At 54.2% G+C, this 19,123-nt stretch overlaps 1 protein-coding gene across 9 annotated transcripts in view; it reads left to right on the top strand.

Annotated features, from left to right (window-relative positions):
- PCGF3 (polycomb group ring finger 3) overlaps window positions 1-19,123 on the top strand; it is a 56,953-nt gene that overhangs the window by 7,671 nt on the left and 30,159 nt on the right. For 8 of the 9 annotated variants that reach the window (XM_006931299.5, XM_045056707.1, XM_006931301.4 and 5 more), the window contains exons 2-6: window positions 8,276-8,316; window positions 8,638-8,790; window positions 13,139-13,256; window positions 14,612-14,708; window positions 18,106-18,161. In XM_006931299.5, the coding sequence (XP_006931361.1) occupies window positions 13,148-13,256; window positions 14,612-14,708; window positions 18,106-18,161 (262 nt within the window). In that variant the 5' untranslated portion in view covers window positions 8,276-8,316; window positions 8,638-8,790; window positions 13,139-13,147. The remainder of the gene's footprint in view (window positions 1-8,275; window positions 8,317-8,637; window positions 8,791-13,138; window positions 13,257-14,611; window positions 14,709-18,105; window positions 18,162-19,123) is intronic. The other variant, XM_006931300.5, reaches the window with a different exon arrangement.

Raw genomic sequence — 19,123 nt, 5'->3', positions numbered from 1 at the left:
TCGCCTTCCCAGCGACCTCCACGCAGCGGACAGGTTGTGGGACCACAGGTGTAGATTGGCCAGTTCAGAAGTGGGAACTGGACACAACAGGAAGTCCTGGGCCCAACACGATTCTGAAACCCAGCGGGGGATCCCCAGTCAGGAGCTCAGGGTGACCCCCCTGGCTCCCTGCTTCGCTCCCTGGGCTCCCGTTTCTGCCCTGAGTCAGCCTTCCTCGTGAGGGGGATGCGTGTCTGTAGCTGAGCGGCCTCTGTTGGTAGAAAACCTGGGGCCCCACAGCCCCTTTCGCGGCATGTTTTTTGTCTTCTCCAGGGGTTGGATCTGGCAGTTAAAATGGATGTGATTGTATCATGATCTGTTATACAGCTGACTTCTAATCTCCCTTCCTTTTTCCTCACGTTGCCTGACGTTACTGTCTCCTGTTCCAAATTCTCAAGGGTTGCGTCTGAGCCCTTGTCCTCCTTGCTCCTCTGTCCTCGTCCCCCTGCCCTGTCTGGATGCCTCATCCTCTGGGCCAGCCGGCTTCAAAGTGGTCATAGTACGCTTTGGGGGATCCCTTGCCCCGTCAGTGGGGTGTCTGCTGCTCTGGCCCCTCCCTCCAGGCCCAAGGTCAGATGTCCCTCTGCACCGGCTCTCCTCTGGTCACTTTCTAAAGCAGCCCCTCCACCTGCTTTCTGCTTCGCTGCCTTGACCTACTTTCTCAGTGGTGCTCATCTCTCTTTGCTGATGAGTTTGTCACGTCTCGTCACCAGCTGGAACGGGAGCTCCATGAGCACCAGGCCTGTGATAAGGTGTGAGCACCCTGGTTGGCTCAGCACGCATGCTTCGGCTGAGCATTTGAGCACTTTCCTCAGTGCTCTGAAAGAATCGCTTTCTTACTGGTAGGGTTCACTGTTGCTGATGAAAATGCTATCTGATTCCCAGTCTGTCGTGGGGAGGGACCTCCTCTCCTCCCAGAACCTTCAGGGCCCTCTCTTGTACCCTTGATGTCTCGAGATTCTAGGACTTGGTTAGACATGGGTCATTTTCATTCTCTGTGCCTGGCACTCGGGCCTTTGCAGCCTCATGGTTCTTCCAGCGGGGGGAATACGTGGATAATTTTTTCCAAATCATGAAATAATAAAATATTAAAGTATATTTGGAAGCTCCATATCTCGGTTTTCTGTTTTTTCTAAAACACCTGTTGCTTGGATGTTGGCTCTTTTCTATTTCCTGTCTTTATCTGCTCTTGGAGAAGGTTTCTCAGCTTTATCATATAACCGTTCCATTGAATTTTTAATACTGCCAGTCACATGGCTGGCATCGTAGTATAGGGAGATGGGTAGTAACAAAATAAGTAAATTATAAATTCGAGGGTAGTGTCTTAGATTTGTGGTGTGTACCCACATAGCATGTAGTTTTAAGTAAGATGGTCTCTAACAGTGTTGCTGGGGGTAACATCTGAGGAGAGGCTTGACAGAGATGAGGGGCCCCGTGTAGCCATATGACAGAGAATGTTGCAGCTACAGTAAGTGCAAGGGCCACGAAGAAGGAGCACACCTAGAATGTTCTAGACCTAGCAGGGTCCACCGTGGCCACGGTGGACTGCGAGGCAGCTTGGGCATCGCTGGCTACTGGAGCCACTGGAACACTTTGGAGAGTCTGTGCCACAGCCACCTGCTCAGGTGCGTTTTCATGGGATCCCTGGGAGCTGCGTGTGGGCAAGTGTGGCATGGTATGCCTGGACAGCGGGGCCAAATGGGGTAAGTGTGAGGCGTACAGCTGCCCCTGTCTCTTGCACACGGGTGTGAGGTGGGCAGAAGGTGCAGGAGGGATGGCGGACACGCAGAGGAAACTTGGAGATGCCGGCACCCGCGTGGAAATGCCCGGCCTTCCCAGTGGAGCCTAGGGAGTTGACGTCTGAATTTGGGGTCTGGGAGTGTCGAGCTGGAGGAACAGGAGGCACAAACATGGAGGTGGGGGGCCAGTGGGACATGACTGGAAGTGAGGGTTGGCGTGGGCTCGGCCGCAGGGACTGGTGCCTGGGAGCAGCTCGGTCCGCTTGCGGTGGATGTCACTGATGTGGGTGGGCCTTGGTGCTGCTCAAGACGTGCCTGGGATCCCACCCTGGACTGTATGTCAGGTCACTAAGTTACACCCAGATATTTGTACAAACTCTTAATTTAAGAAGTAAAAACTGGGAGTAAACTCACCAGTAGAAATGACCATCAGTCTGCCGTATCGTTGAGCAGGTATTCATCGAACGCATGTTAGTGGGGTACTGTGTGATCCTCCGAGCACCCAGTGATGCAGGAGGAGTAGCCGGGTGGGGGGGAGCACGGTGTCCCTGAGTGGGGAAGCGAGGACGAGGCCTGGGGAGGGAGCCCCGTGCAGCTTTCTGCAGGGCTGAGACCATGGTGACCTGGGGGTGACGGGATGGCAGGGGTGGAGGTGGGGCGTCGGGTCCAAGTTAGGGGAGAAGGTGGAGCAGGGATTTCACTGTCCTTTGAGTCACAAACCCTTTTGAGAGTCTAAATTCAAAGCACTTTTGTTATTTCATTACTTTTTTTAAAAGCTTTGATGGTGGTATGTAGCCATGTAGAAATACATTTAAAGTTTCCCTTTTTCTCGTAATCTTGACCTGATTTCAGTGACCCAGGGAGGAACATTCGTGATCTGGTTCTGTTTATCTGGAGGTTGCGATAAATCCTGGGTGTTTGGCCCCCGTGCAGAGCCCTGCTGGCGGCTCCTCCAGGCCCGGCTGGAGGACCTGGTGACGCCCTCACGGGGCGCGCTGGCTCGGCAGCTGTCAGTGCCACGGCCCCACTGGTGAGCAGGACTGCATCGCGAGCGGGCAGCAGTGTGCGAGTGAGTTAGCTGGGTGTCGGAGGGAGAGCAGTGAGGAGCCGGGGGTCTGGGAGGTAGGCCACAGGCAAGAGGCTGCAGTGGACCAGGTGGCAAAAAGTAGGGTTCTTTTTTAAGCACCTGCTGCGTGCTGACTCGGGCCCTCTGGCCGGTGGGAGAGAGAGGCCCATCAGATGGGGCACGGCGTGCGGAGGCAGCTTCCCTCGGCCTTACACGTAAACATCCCAGACCGTAGCTGACTGGTTTGTGAGGCGAGGGTGTTGGACGTGGGGCAGGTTCAGCAGTTTGGTGATTTTTGTGTAAAAGTAAGTACAAACAGGACTTCTAGAGTGCTTAGGTGAAGATAGAAATCTCTCTCATTGGTTGCTCAGTGTTGACTTCCTGAGCAGCAGCTCTGGGGCGGGCACTCTGCCGGACACGACGTCCCCCAGGGAGGTGCAGCCTCAGCCTGCCTGGGGGTTCACAGTGCCATGGGAAGCGGCCCGAGCACGGCTCTGAAGATGCTGACGGCGTGGGAGTTAGAACAGCAGCTGGCTTTAGACCTGGGGTTGGGGGGCCTTTCCAGGAGGCTCAGGGTCTCACTGACAGCCTGCTGCCCTGAGGTTGGAGGGCCGGGCTGGCAGGAATGGTGCACACCGGTGGCACTGGCACGGACGAGCGCTCCGACACGGACGGGCTCTGCCCGTGGACGGAGACTGACCTGGGCAGACGTTGTTAATGGACGGGCCGGTGTGGACAGAGCCTGACGTGGACGGGGCCAGCGTGGATGGAGCCTGACCTGAACAGACACTGATAATGGATGGTCCTGATGTGGACAGAGCCTGATGTGGACAGGGCCAGTGTGGATGGGAGCCCTGATGTACATGGGGCTGGCGTGGCTCATCAGGAGTCTGGACCCTTTCAGGGGTTTCGTGCAGGAAGGACATGTCTGATTGGCTTTTCTACATGTTGCTTAAACTTGTCCATGAGACTGGGTGTAGGAAGGCCTGTTCTGGATGGGTCTGCCATCCAGATGGGAGCCATGGAGTGTCCAGGGAATGGCCGTGGGCTCAGAGGGCGTGGCATTCAGGGAGGAAGGGGCAGGACTGGGGAGAGGATGGTGTGGGGAGGAAGGAGAGAAGACAGAAGGACCCCCACAGGGCAGCTGGAGCTTGGAGGTGGGGGGCGGGGGGGAGCAGGTTGGCGATTTCTTAGAAAGTTGTCAGATAGCCGTGTGTGGCTCCCCGTGGTGGGCATTTACTCCAGAGCGTCTGTCCACCCAGAGGTGTGGCTGTGAGTGTTCACAGCAGCCTTAGTCCTCACAGCCCCACAGGAAACAACCCAAATATCCATTTGCTGGTGAGTGGGCCAACAAAATTTCAGTGGACGCTGCTCAGGAGGAGAACGAGCTGTTCATGTGACAACGTGAGCGAGCCTGGAAACAGGATGAGGGAGACAATTGTGCTGTGTGACCCACAAACACAGTGCCCAGAACACGCCCCCTCGGTGCAGTTGTTGGCAGACCGGGGTCTCTGGGGCGAGGGTCCTCATCTCCGTCGTGGTGGTGGTTTTCAGGCAAACGTCAAAACTTACCAAGTTGTCTCTTTAAAATACGTGGTTTGTTTTGTCAAATATTTCTCCTTAAAAGCTGTTTAATAAAGGTTATGGGATAGATAGATGAATAATCTAGAAAAATACAACTTAGCAAAGCTAATGAAAAAGTGGATGGGATGCCTGGGGGGCTCAGTCAGTTGAGCATCTGACTCGTGATTTCAGCTCAAGTCCTGATCTCATGGTTCATGGGATCGAGCCCCACGTCGGCCCTGTGCTGACATCTCAGAGCCTGCTTGGGATTCTCTCTCTCACTCTCTCTGCCCTCCCCTGCTTGTGTGTTCTCACTCTAGTGCAAAATAAATAAATATACTTTAAAAAAATAATTGGAAAACTTTAAGATTCTTGTAAGATGTGGTTAACGAAAGGAAGGGATGACCCCTGGGTGTTTGCACAAGGGGGTGGATGCAGGTCCCTTCTCCTGAAGGGTCCCCGGGGCAGGTGGGCCTAAGGAGGGTCCGAGCCGCACGGGAAGTTGGGACCAGCCGGAGGGGGTGCTTCCGTCGGGGACCCCACGGTCACGGAGCCGCCATCGTGCGCCGCATCTGTGGGCAAGGCACACCACATAACGCTGTCCTCACTCAGCTGCGGCTGAGGCCCGAGGGCCTGAGCTCTGGAGCCCACTTGCTGTGTGTGCTGGCACGGGAAGGTACCCCCCGTGGTTGACTAGTTATAAAACCGCATTGTAATGCATCATATTGTAGTCCGAGGTTGGCTTTTTAGTAAAGATGGAGATCTGTGTATACGTGTGAAAAGTATTTAAGGGTGAACCCACAGAGGGAAATACACCATCACGCTAAGGACGACAGCTCCTTTTTGGTGATTAGGGTTGTAGGGTTTTTTTTTTCCCTTAATATTATTCTTTACTTTCCAAATCACGTTCAGTAAATGTGCGTATTGCTTTCATATTGCAAAAGAAACCCAATGTACTCACCTAAAGGACAGTAATGCAGGATGTGGGTGTGATACAGGGAGGGGGGGTGGGGAAGTATCCACTGAGCAGTGCCCAGGGGCTTGGAGGGAGGGCGTGCTCCGGATCGTGGAGCAGTGTGCAGCAGAGCGGCCGGGACGGAGGCACTGGCCTGACAGGAAGGACTGTTCGTGGTGGAGGAGGCTGATTGGAGGGGCGGGTCGAGGTGATGGACAGGGAGGCAGGACCTCTTCACACAAGCGTGGCTGCCTCTGGGTCCGCGGTGTGCCTGACACACCACCCACGCCCTTCTGGAATGCTCCAGCACCGGGGCAGCCAGCCTCCGTGCACCACGGCAGGGAGCCACATGGGAGAGGCTCGGGTCTCAGACTGGAGGGGTGGGCCAGACCACGGTCAGGGCAGTGACCAGTGATCTTGGATACAGGTTATGTTGGTAGCGTCCTCATCACTGGAATCTTGTCAAGAGCAGTTTGATGGAGTCAGGGGGTGGCAGATGCAAGGGAAAAGAGTGCACTGGTGTGGGGGGCCTGTAACACCCTCACTGAGTTTAGCTTGCATCTTCTGGGTTACTAGTGAAGCTGAACATTTGAAAATATGCTTGTTTGGATTTCCCCTTTTGTGAAGTGCCCGTGGTTCCTTGTACGGTCCGGAGCCGGTGTTGGCAGCTGCCTTGTGTAAAGAACCGGACAGCTTGGGGGCGCCTGGGTGGCGCAGTCGGTTAAGCGTCCGACTTCAGCCAGGTCACGATCTCGCGGTCCGTGAGTTCGAGCCCCGCGTCAGGCTCTGGGCTGATGGCTCAGAGCCTGGAGCCTGTTTCCGATTCTGTGTCTCCCTCTCTCTCTGCCCCTCCCCCGTTCATGCTCTGTCTCTCTCTGTCCCAAAAATAAATAAACGTTGAAAAAAAAAAAATTAAAAAAAAAAAAATAAAAGAACCGGACAGCAAATACCTTAGCTTTTTGGGTCATCTGGTGTCGAGAGTCCTCAGTCCCAAAGCGGTCACAGACGGGACACAGGTGAGGGGGCGCGGCAGGCCCCATCTCGCTTTGTTTCCAGGCCAGCCTTGCCAAGCCCCGTCTGGACTGTAGTCTTACCCACGGGGGTGTTTTCGTCCACCGTGGCCTCTTCCGCTCTTGTGGTTTCCGATTATCTGCTGCCCTTCCCTTTAACAAAGGTGCTCTTCTTAGGGCAGTCCGTCTGTGGTTAGCGCCTTCTGATTGTTTGGTAACCTTTTCTCACTGAGGTCAAGATGATGTCCTCCCCGGGATCTTCTCACGTTTTGAATTGTGCTTTCACACGTGGGCTTCATCCACCTGGAATTGATCGTTTGGGGGTGAGGTAGGGGGGATCCCTGTTACGAGGTAGTAAGAGTTGGTCTTCGTTTCGGTTTTCCTGTTTCATCACTGGGGATGGCGTTGACGGCAGTTTTCTTCATTGTAAAATGCACTTTTTGTGGAGGTGTCGTCTACACAGCCTGAAGCTCACCACAGTCTTCGGTGTGGCTGGCGTCCCTTGGTGCATCTGTGACCGCACCCCAGTCCCGACCCCGACTGTTCATCCCCTCAGACTTCCAGCCACCAGTCCCTGCTGCCGGCCGGTCCACAGGCACCCACATCTGCCTTTTCTAGAATCGTGTGTGCGCTGGGACACGCACTGTGTGGTCCTCGTGTCTGGCTTCTTTCCTGCAGCACAGATTTCGCCCCTTGTTCATTTTGGTTGCTGAGAAGTACCAGCTGTGTGGAGGGGGCACTTTCCGACTCCCACCACCCATTGATGGGCACTGTAGCTGTTTCCAGTGCGGGCTGTTATGAATAAAGCTGCTTTGAACATTCAGGCATAAGCCTTTGAGTGCGTATTCGTGTTTGTGTCTCTTTTAAATTAGAGAATTTTTATTAGCTTCTAAATTGGTGAAGAGGTTTTTGGTGGGTTTTTTTAATGTTTATTTTTGAGAGAGAGAGAGAGAGAGAGAGAGAGAGAGAGAGAGAGAGCCCGCAAGCAGGGGAGGGGCAGAGAGAGTGGGAGACAAATCCAAACAGCTCCAGGCTCTGAGCTGTCAGCACAGAGCCTGACGTGGGGCTCGAACCCACGAACCATGAGATCATGACCTGAGCCAAAGTTGGACGCTCAACCGACCAAGACACCCAGGCATCTAAGAGTTTTTTTAAAGTCATGAATGGATAATGAATTTTATCAAATGATTTCTCTGCATCTTTGGGAAGATCTTGTCGTTTTTCTCCTTTTTTGTCTTTTGTGAAATTGCTTCTTTTTCTCATATTAAGCCCCCTTGTAGTCTGGGGTAAACCTAGCTTGTGAGGCACGAACCTCCTTCTCAGACACTGCTGGGTCAGGGGACTCCACGTGCTGTGACTCTGACACTAATGTCCACCAGAGAGGTCAGTCTGATTTCCCTTCCAGTTCTGGTCTGGTGTGTGTGGATGTTAGTTTCATAAAAAGAGTTGGAAAATACTGTCTTATTGATTCTCCAAGTGGGTTTGTTTGAGTAGGTTTGCTTTGGCTCCTTGAACGCTTGGTAGGACTGCCCTCGAGATGGTAGGCCTTCACAGACCTTCCTCCTGTCTCCTTGGGCTTCATAACATGGGATGTCCCCTGCCTGCCCCCACAACTCCCACATGCTCCCCGTGCACTCCCCTGTCTCCCACGCCCTTCCAGCCCACCAGCCCCTGGGCCTCAGTGACACCAGACTGCCACTGAGATCTGCCCGTGTGTCTTTGGTCGATCCTGGTTCTTCACTGTCTCAATTCTTATTTTTCTCTGGGTTGTTTCAAGCAAGCAAATGAACAGACCGGTGTAACTGGGCAAAGCCAAAGCTGCTGGTCTGGGGACGTGGGGGGAACATGGGCTCTGTGTGGTCAGCACGTGTGGATGACGCTCCTGTGTTGTGTGTCTCCACAGGCTTCAAGATGTAGCAGAGGGCTCCGGGCTGCCGTGTACAGGTGAGTGCGGTCTGAATTTTCTTTCAGTGCACGCGAATTGCTTAAATGTACCTTGGATTGTACTTTGTGAGATTATGGTAGCCATAGAAGCAGTCAGTTCCTTCTGACTCCTTTCACGTGTAGTCTCTGACAGCTCTGGAGGAGATTAGGGCACAGCTACTTTACATATATTCAAGTTTTCTCTTCATTAACACTTCTGCTTGACTCTGTCGTGTTGTTTGCTGCGTGGGATTCACCTAAAAATTCTAGAAAGAACTTAATGGCAGGACTGTGTGCATCAGACATAAAAGACGTGAAATAACACGTGCGTTTCTGTGCCAGAAGATGGACAGAGAGCAAGGGACGGAGGGGAGGCACGGAAGCGAAGACCCGCAGGGCAGAGTGCGGCCGCTGGCGAGGTGCCCCAGTGTCAGAGCAGCGGCCTGAGCGCCCAATGCGAGGGCAGGAGGAGGGGGCCGAAGACGTCTAGAGGAGGTGAGGCACGGTGTCCCCAGGGTCCCCAACCCTCCGTTCCCACAGCCACTGGTGTCGGGTGGGGAGGAGTCCACAGCCGTGAGAAGCCCACCGTTGAGACAGGGCCGTGTGCTCATATTCGCTGCCGACCTCCCCTAGTGTCCCTCCTGCAAGGAGGTCGGAGACGGGCCAGGCAAGGCGTCTCAGGGTTTGCCGCAGGTGCAGCTTGTGGGGGGTGCGGGACTGAAAGCTTTGCACCCCTTTTGCTATTTGCACCCCCACCTGGTGTCCAGTGTCCGGTGCTGAGCAGGGGCCGCCGAGCATGGGAGGTGCAGGGACGGTGACAGTGGACATTTCCCTCCTGAGTGCAACTCCTTGTGGGCCTGGGGGCAGGACGGTGGCTGGCCATGGGGCCCAGCGTGGGCCGAGCGGGCACTCGGCGGCGGGGGTCTCTCAAGTCCGCTCTCGTCTCCGAATGCGGTGGTCAGCAGGCAGAGGGTTCCTCTTCCGGGCTGTCAGGGCCGTCCCCTCAGCCAGGCGCTGCGCTTGGGTGGCCCGCCCCTCCACCTTCCCTTGTCCCCGGTGACCTCCCTCCCTCAGGGCTCATCCGGGGTTCCCTGGCGGTGAGACTCTTGTAGCGGGAGTCTCCGAGGGATGCTGTGTCTTTCGCAGCTTGAAGGCTCTCCCGCCGCCCATCTGGTGGCCACCTGCTGTCACCTGGTCACTCAGTAAGTGACGTCTACGCAGTGTCTCCACACTGAGGCCCTGCTCTCACTTTTGCCTGAAAAGTGGTAGGGGGTCTTTGAGACTGAATCTTCTCTTCCTCAACAAAGCCTCCACTGGTGACTCCCGAATAAATTGTCACCACAATCACTAAGGTGGTGGTGACTCCTACTCCACACGATCAGCTCACCTTCTTCTGGAAAGACACGTGTTCCTTTCTTACTCATCTGTCTCCCTGTGGACTCGTGAGCTTCTGGGTTATTCTGTCAATTATAATCTGATTCATTCTGTTCACCTAACGATAGTTACTGCTTATCTTGAAGTTCTAGTTGCCCCGGGGTGTCTAGTGGGGCCCCTTTGAGCTGGGGCCAGGACCCCTGCTCCAGTTCTGTTACCTTCCGGGCCCAGCCTTGGGTCAGTCACCTACTCATGCACCCTGGTTCGTCGTGGTGGGTAGTGCTGTAAGCTGGGACCTAGGCTGCCAAGGAGCGCTTACTCCCAGGCCCTCTCAGTGGATAGAGCTGGGGAGGGGGTGTGGAGTCCACAGCCACATGCACCCACACGTCTTTATCTCTTTACCCACCTGCTCATAAGCATGAGCTCACACTGACCCTGGTCCCTCAAAGGGGCTAAAGGCCCTGTCAGTGCCGGCGTGACCGTGGCCTCTGTTTTGTCCTTATGAATCTGCGTGTCACCCTCATGCAGGGCCACGCCAGTCTTCTCCACGTCGTTCTGATTTCAGCGTGTGTGCTACTGAAGCGAGCACTGTTGTGGCTTCCGTTTCGTGGTTCAGTTACCTGGGGGTTGGGAAGACACTTTGTCGCTGAGCACATTCCTGTCTGACGGGAATATTTGCGTGTGGTCACATCCTCAGTGGCTGGCTTGGAAACAGCTCCTATAGAGGGCTGTGGACATGAGGGCAGCACTCCCTGGGGCCAGCGTGGGGCCTCACGCCAGAGTCCTTCATGTCGGCAGGGCCCCGTTTCCTGCTCTGCTTTGCTTGGGATGATTCCTGGGTTTCCCTTCTCTCGGGTTGTTCTCTATCTGTCTTTTTTTTTTTTTTTTTTTTTTTTCCTTTTTCCTGGCTCCACACGGTGGTGCTGGGTTCCCAGGTCAGTCACCTGGCTGGCCTCAGTGCCCACACTTGCTGAGGACAGGCTTTACTAGATTCCCAGTCACGTCCGTGAACCCTGACCCACAGACACACCTCGCTGCAGGGAGTTAGGAAGGGTCATCTCCAGTGGAGACCATGTGTCTGCTGCAGCCTGATGTGCAGGGAGGAGAGATGTGGGCGAACGCCCAGGAGTGTCAGCTTCCACCTCACTCTCCGTGGAAAGCCCAAAGCGGTACTGTGGTCGAGAGACCCGCCACGTTCCATCAGCGATGTTAGTGGGGCGGTCTTGCTGATTGCATTCCTTTGCTCTGATAGTTTGTGGGTGCCGCTGGGTCTCAGGATGGGTGACAGTGTGCCTCCAGATCCTTGCTCCCTCCGGGTCCCTCACCGCCTCTTCCAGCCAAAAGCCCTGGCCGGGCCCCCGTGCCGCGCTGCACGGTGGCGGGCGTGGCGGGCATTTGCCCTCGGACTTCACGCGAATGGAAGTGGGTCTGAAGTCCTCCGAGTGGTTTGCTTTCTTTTTCATTTTCCTTAAATGGCATTGAGCAGTGAATGTCCTCGCTGGCGGCCTGGGAGCCGTGTGCGCGATGGCCACTGGGTGCGGCCAGCCACCCTCAGTGATGCCTTTGACTCTGATGTCTCGGAGCATCTGTTTCTGTTAGTCATTTTACCGGGAAGACATCCGTTCTGTAAGTATTTTCTGGAGCAGCGTTTTGTGTGGGTTTCCTGCTGCTGCTGCAATGAAGGGCCACAGGCTCGGTGGCTACAGCAGCACAGATGTGTCACCTGACGGTTCTAAATGTCAGGGGTCCAAAAGGGTCTCAACTGGGCTATAGTGAGGGTGCCCGCGGGGCTGGCTCCTTCTGGCTTCAGGGGAAAATGGATCTTTGTCTCTTCCAGACACCCCACCCTTGGTTCATGGCCAGCAGCCTACCACTCCCAGTCTCTCTGACTCGGACCCTCCCATCTCCCTTTTAAGGGCCCTGTGATGACAGGGGGTCTGTGGGGTCATCTGGGACCATCTCCCAGCTCAAGGACTTTTTGCCTTGTGAGGTGACACGCAGATTTTGGAGTAGGCCATGTAGTAGGACAGTAGTTACACCTCCTAACACAGCTCCGGAGATGCGGTGACAGAACCCAACCTCAGGGAGACGGAGATGGTCTAGCCAGGGAGACAGAGAAAGCTGGAGCAGAGCAGGAAGTGGCCCCGAGATAGAGACAACATGTCGGCACTTTGGTGCACAGATGATTGGACTTTGATGATGCCATGTTGTATGCAGTGCTGACGTTCTGTGTGATAGTGACAGGGATCAGCAGGCGGCCCAAGGTGGGGGCTTCTGTGTGCCCCCCTGCTTCTGGGCCTGGGCTTTCCTGAGCCAAGAGGCTCCTGAGCCCCGGGGAGGGGTCCTGGAGGGCTGGTTGGGCTTTCCCTGGACAGGGCAGAGGGAAGGGGGGGAGAGTCTGGAGCTCATGCCGGCTAAATGAAATCGCTTTCCGAGCCAGTCCTCAGTGGCGGTTTTCTGTGATTTGCCATTTGAAACAATTGCAGCGAACATCTTTTTTTTTTTCTTTTTCTTCTTTTAACGTTTACTCATTTTTGAGAGACAGAGAGAGACAGAGTGCAAGCAGGGGAGGGGCAGAGAGACAGGGAGACACAGAATCTGAAGCAGACTCCAGGCTCCCAGCTGTCAGCACAGAGCCCGACGTGGGACTCAAACTCATGAACTGTGAGATCATGACCTGAGCCACAGTCAGATGCTTAACCGACTGAGCCTCCCAGGTGCCCCTGCGGCAGACATCTGTTGAACTTGTCCAGTTATTACGATAAATGTCTAGAAATGGGATGGCTCCTGTTCCATCTGGGCACATCTGGGCCCCTCTTACTGCCTGCTTCCCTGGGCCTTGTCGGGACTGGACATTGACTTTCCTGACCCTTCTGATGTCAGAATCACGTGGTGTGACTGTTTGTATCAAGGTCTCATTGAAGGACTTTGCTTCTCCTTCAGGTTTGGCCAGTGCTGCCCTTGCTGGTGCCCCTTGGGGTCATTCATCCCCTAGGTTTACAGAAGAGCCAGAAGCTCTAGGAGTGACCCCTCAGCCTCCTGCCCCAGACTCAGCACAGCCCGCCTATTCTCCCAGCCTGTCTCCCTGCACCTTCACGATCCTCCTTCACTTGCCTGCCGCCTCACCAGCTGGCCTCAGCTCAGTCCTGAGCAGGAGGGGTCAGGGGAGCCGAGAGGGGCAGTGCCACAGGTGGTTAAGGGAATAGTAACGTTTGCAGAGTGCTGCCCATCAGGTGTTCGGCGGGACAGTCCCAGTCCTCTGTGAGAGGACTTTTGGCAGTTCCTTCTCCAGACAGAAGTTGGCCCACAAGGCCTTTGTGGCTTGGACCTGCCCTGGCAGGTGGCAGCCTCTGTCCACATGATGCTGTGCCCTCCTGGAAGGATGTGCCGTAACTTGATTTACATTTAGCCTGAACCTTTGACAACACATGGGAGTATTTCAGATATTGATACTGGTTTTCTCTTCTAGAAGCCAAAGATGTTGACCAGAAAGATTAAACTCTGGGACATAAATGCCCACATCACCTGCCGCCTGTGCAGTGGATATCTCATCGACGCGACCACGGTGACCGAGTGTCTGCATACGTGTACGTGGAGAATATTCTAGAACATGGCCTTTGACAGCTGTGGGTGTGTGTGTGTGTGTGTGCGTGTGTGAACTATCTGCATATGTGTATGGTGGAATGATCTAGAACATCCCTTTGACACCTGTGGGAGGTGTGTGTGGACTGTCTGCATATGTGTATGGCGGAATGTTCTAGAACGTGGCCTTTGACAACTTCCAGCCTTATGCTTTCTTAATACTTGTGGTTTCTTATTTTTCCTTCCTTCCTTCCTTCCTTCCTTCCTTCCTTCCTTCCTCCCTTCCTCCCTTCCTCCCTTCCTCCCTTCCTCCCTTCCTCCCTTCCTCCCTTCCTCCCTTCCTCCCTTCCTTCCTTCCTTTCTTTCTCCACCAAAAGCTTTTAGCTCAAGCACAAAGCAAAACACAGAAGCAGGAATAAAGATCTTAAAAATAAATCCGAAAAATTACTTCAAATTAAAAACATTGTGGGTAATTTCAGTAGAGATACCATTTAGGAAAGCTAAGTACAGGAAAAATTTAATTATTTCTATATAACAGCAAAACCAGTAACTGTTATGACAGAATATTCATTTCTAGTGGACAGAAATGCTTACTTTTTAAATTTTTCCAAATGAATTCCTTAAACGTTTTAAACACAAGAATGTGGTTCGGCTCCTCACGACTAATAAGCCTGTGTTCTGATGTTTAGAAGACTCTTAGCTGTGCTGAGCTTGCGGTTTTAATGCCCCAGCTCAGCAGGAGATGCTGCTGTTTACCCCGAAGCATAGTCACCGCTGGGGTGGTTGAGGAGTCAGGCCGGAGTGTCTCCGCTGGCTGTGGTAGGCACGCCGTGTAGATAGGGTCTTTGCAATACAGCCGATGCGTGTAATGCAGATGACTTTTGACTGTGTGTTTTCCACTTCAGAAAATAAAATATTTGACCCCTTAGGTAGAACTTTCACTTTAAAGGTAACTATAGTTTTTGGATTATGATTTTCATTGAATTGCCTTGAATTCTGGTGTACAAAGAAAATCTTGTGATCTTTTTTTACACACATGAAAATTGTAATTATTGGCCCCTATGGTGAAGATATTTGGGGGAGACAAGTACTTTCTGATAATTTCTCAGCTCTTGGCCTCTGAACACCTATTCACTTAGGTTCTTCACCCCTCTTATCCCTGCACCTCAAATCTGCTGAGTGAGGCCGCTGACTGAGCGCCCGGGGCTTCTCCGTCGTTGCTGAGACCTGAGAGGTGGCTGCTCCATCACAGCAGCCACGTGCGAGGTGGCCTGCGCCTCAGCCCCCGTGTGTGCCGAGCCCGAGGGGGTGCTGGCATCTCCCTCCCTGGTTACTTTCTGACACAAGTGTGCTTTTGCAGTCTGTCGGAGCTGCCTGGTCAAGTATTTGGAGGAGAACAACACCTGCCCCACGTGTAGGATCGTGATCCACCAGAGCCACCCGCTGCAGTACATTGGGTAAGTGTGCCCAGGTCCCGGTCGCAAAGCCACAGCTTCCGGCATCTCCCGGTGTGTCAGGGACCCGCCCAGCACGGGACACGTGTGACCACGCACGGCAGCCGATCCAGGCAAGTCAGGCCAGTGAGCGCTGGGGCTGTTCCCACAGGTTTCCAGGAATATTTGCTCAAATTGAGTATTTTGAGGAACCTCAGGACACACCTGTATTTCACTAGTTTTGCAATAAATTGGCTGAAGTTTACTCTGAAGTGGATAGCAGCCCCTGGTCCACCTTCCTGTCATGGGACAAGTGGTCCTAGGTCCCGGGTGGCTGCCCCTTGTGTGTGGCCTGCGTCTTGCTCCCTGCAGCTGGTGCTGCAAGGAGTCACCTCCTTTGGTTTCGGGGAGATCGGACCCCCTTGGAATCAGCACCATTTGTGAGGGAGGCGCCAGGGAGTTGGCACGACCAGACTTGGGGGTCAGGCTATGATGGGCAGGAAGCGCTGGCTTATGGCTTTTATGCAGAGTTTTAAATGACTTCAGATTTGGCCGGGGCGGGGGGCGCTCTAAAGGAAGCCAAGCGCTGCCTGCACCACATGGGAGCAGCAGAGGTAGGGCTGAATATATGTTTTGAAGGAAGAGAGGGACGTGTGTCTCTCCACTTCCCAAGTTGTGAAGTATGTCGTGTGCGCACAAGGCGTTTAAAAACACATGAATGGCTTATAGCGGCACAGCAAGAAACCACTCCCAGACGGAGAAGTAGAAATCACCAGGCCCAGAAGCCCCCGCCCCACCCTGGCCGCTGTCCCCACACAACATAGCTTAGTCTCCTGTGGTCCGGCTCGCTACATGGGGAACCAGCTGTGTTTTCGTGGCCCTTGCCCTTGACCCAGCCTGTTCTCCAGACTGGTCTCTGTTAGTGGGGAGGTCTGTGCAGGTGGACATCAGGGTGTCCTCTGTGGGCCCTCCGTGCTGCTCTGGGCGTTCCCGTGCAGGTGTCCCCCCTCTGTCGGCCCTCCGCGGGCTGCTGGGCTGTGGAGTTCCCGTACCTTCCTGTGCGCTGCTGGGCTGCTGTGCCGTGCACCGTCTTGATGTGTCCTGTGGGTGCCCGTGGACTGCGTTCTGGCCACATGGTGGCTCCGTAGGGTATCTTGGCCTGTCGCCCTGATTACCAGTGAGCACGGTCCTTTCTCAGATGTCACCTGGCCACTCGGGCTGCCGGGAGATGTCTCTTCACATCTCCTTTTTCTCTTGGGTTCTTTATTTTACTTGTTTGCTTTGAAGAAATGCTTTATATGCTCTGGGTACTAATTGTTGGCAGTGTGTGGACGTTACCTGCGTTGGGGGCATAGTCTTGCAGAGCACGGGGTTGCTTTCCTGACATGAACTGTAGAAGGCAGGTGGTGGTGGGGGCTTCGTGCTCGTGGGAAGCTGTGGAGACCCTGCCCCCACCCCCACCCCCGTGCTCTGGGGAGACAGCAGGCAGGGCTGTCTGGAGAACTGAAGCCCTTTAGCAATCTGAGACCCCAGTGTTCCAGGCAGAGCCTAGCCTGCTAACACACAGGAGGGGGCCGATGGGAAGAGAGCTGGCCAGGTGTGCAGGCCTGGGTCCAGAGGGCCAGGGCCAGCGAGACGGAGGTGCAGAGCTGGGAAAGATGCGCAGCCCCAAGGCCTGCTGTGGGCCCTGGGCTCCAGGGTGGCTCTTTTCTGGCAGTCCTGTCCCTTGCTGTTTGCTCCCTGTGCTCTGCCTAAAGCTACACTGGCCCAGGGTGGTTTTCTTGTTCTCCCCTCCTGATGCCAACTCTGCACTTGGCTCAGAGCCTTGTTCCTGACACAGCTTCTCCAGCCACACCTGGCCCAGCCTCCTGCTCTGATTCGCTACCCCCCACTGTGCAGCTGCCCCAAGGGAAGGGCTTTCAGCTTGGGGCTGGGGCAGTGTGGGGAGAGGGCAGTTAGGGCAGGGCAGCGGGGCCTGGTGGCACCGTGCGGGGCCCCGGGCAGTGACTTAGGCCTTACGAGGTGGGATGATGCCGAGTGGTGCTGGCCGCAGGCGGGTGCTGGGCCTGAGCTCCTGGTCCCTGTTGGATCCCTGAGGCAGCTCCACACTTCAGGCCTCATCTTAAAGCCAAGGGCTCTTGTCACGTGGGCCCAGTAGAGACCTCGGCACAAGCGAAGGGCTGGGAGAGGGTGTGTGGCCTGTGGCCTAGAGTGTAAACACGAAAGCCTCTTTCAAGGGGCTGCCCCTCCAAGAGCCTGGATGTGGCTGACACCAGGAGAAGCGCGCTGTGCTGTTCTGTCCTGCCTGCCAGCACCCTTTCCAAGGAGAGCCCCCCCCCAACCCCTCCCCTCGGCCCTATGGGTCTGTGGCCAGGCAGGCAGGGCCTGGCACGGTCATTCGGAGGACCCAGAGTCAAGCTCTGTGGCGGGGATCTCTCCACCATCCTCTCCTCGTGCAGTGGGGGGAGCTTTCCACAAAGTCGTGAGGGTGTCCTGCGTGCTGCGGGCCGGCTGTGGTCCATAATCTTCGCTGTGGGCACGTGTGCATCGTGGTTGGAAATTTGAGAAACCCTGCTTTAGTCTGCCACAACACAGGCTGAGATGTCAGACTGATGTCTATTAGAACTTAAAAGTTCTTCCTGGAAATGGCAAATGAGGGTCTCTGCAGGCCCTGGTCACCCGCCGTTTGTGGCCTAACCGTGAGCCCATTGAGTGGCTGCTGTGTGCCCAGCCCTGGACTAGCCCTGACAGCTAAATGTCTAGAAGTTTCGTGGAACCCCATCGTTTGTCCGTTATTTACGTGCTACTTGTCTGGGTACTTACAGGTTTTCATTTTAACGCATGATGTTTGAAAATTAACGTTGATTTGAAAAGTTACTTAAACATATTAATAAGTTATGTTTAAAAATAGCAAACTGGAGTAGAAACTATATTTGAAATACTGTGCTTATATAGCCTTTTCAGAAAACCTTTATAGGTAGATCTTAAAGACCACAGGGAGGGCCTGATCTTAGGGCCTTTCCTCTACATTATTCAGAACATGAAAGAAAAGTTTCCTGTCTAGTGGAGGCCCAGGACCCACCGGTGGAAGAGGTGGGGGTGGGGGCCTGTGTGGCCCCTGGAGGCCGCATCTCTGGGTGTCCGGACCACATTCAGCAGGCAGAGGGCACTCATCATCTAGAGGGTCTTGTCTGTGCCGCCATTCCTTGAAACTTCTAGAACCTGAATTAAATGATACATTGATTCAGGTTGTTTATAACTTTTGCTAGCACAAACATTTTTTTAAGTGCAAACTAGAAGCAAAACTCAAGCAAAATTTCAAATTCGCGATTGTGGAGTCTGATACCGTTAATGGAAAATGCGCACGGATTGTGGAAGTGGCGTTTCTAGCTAACCTCACCTGTTATGTTCTCTTTGCCAGTCATGACAGAACCATGCAGGACATTGTTTACAAACTGGTTCCTGGCCTTCAGGAAGGTAAGTGTCAGAACGTCCACCTGGACCCCTGAGTCTGCGGCTCAGCCTCTGAGCACTTTGCTCCTGGGGGTCTCGGCCCCGTCCCCTCTTTGGGAACAGCACCATCTCCCTTGTCCCTGCTCTGAACTCGTGAGCGCCGTGTTGCTGGCTTCTCCCACTATCTCTGTCTTGCCGAGCGTGCTGCCTTGTTGGGGCAGTGGGGGCACAGCAGGGCACGGGGGCAGCCTCCTCGGTCACACGCACACGGACGTGAAGCCGGTAACAAGTGTGTGGATAAAGTTTGACTGTATTTAAAGTCAAGTCTCACTGAGAATGAAGAAGAAACATTATGCAGTGTGAATACCCTCAAAGTGGAAATGGCTGTTCTTTTTCAACCTTTTCTGCAATTCCGAACGCAGAGACTGTTGCTCCCCCTCTTTGTGGGGCTGGTGATGGGGGAGGGGAGGGAGACACTGGCCTCAGAATCCCACTCAGGGTCTGATGGTGGGCGGGTGTGGTGGTGCTGGCTGATACAGCTCAGGTACACTTTCTTTTAAAGATACGTTAGGGATTCACTTGCAAGGGCTGTGTTTTCTCATTGTAATGTTTCGGAAGAGGGTTAAAATTTAAAATACAGCTCACTACCTTAGATCAAGAGATAGATATTACACCTGGCTTTTCCTATAGAACTGTTCCCCCCCCCCCCCGGTTTATTTATCCTTGAGAGAGAGAGAGAGAGAGACAGAGCGTGAGTGGGGGAGGGGCAGAAAGAGAGGGAGACACAGAATCCGAAGCAGGCTCCAGGCTCCGAGCTGTCAGCACAGAGCCCGACGCGGGGCTCGAACTCACGAACCGTGAGATCACGACCTGAGCTGAAGTCGGAGGCTTAACCGACGGAGCTACCCAGGCTCCCCTCGTACAGAACTTAAACAATAATATTGTTAAGGTCTTTTTTGTGCCATTCACCAATTCACTCATACAAG

Source organism: Felis catus, chromosome B1 (assembly GCF_018350175.1).
Source record: "Felis catus isolate Fca126 chromosome B1, F.catus_Fca126_mat1.0, whole genome shotgun sequence".
Taxonomy (NCBI): Eukaryota; Metazoa; Chordata; class Mammalia; order Carnivora; family Felidae; genus Felis; species Felis catus.
Note: the sequence above shows the minus strand (reverse complement) of the source record. Positions and strands in the feature narration are given on the sequence as shown.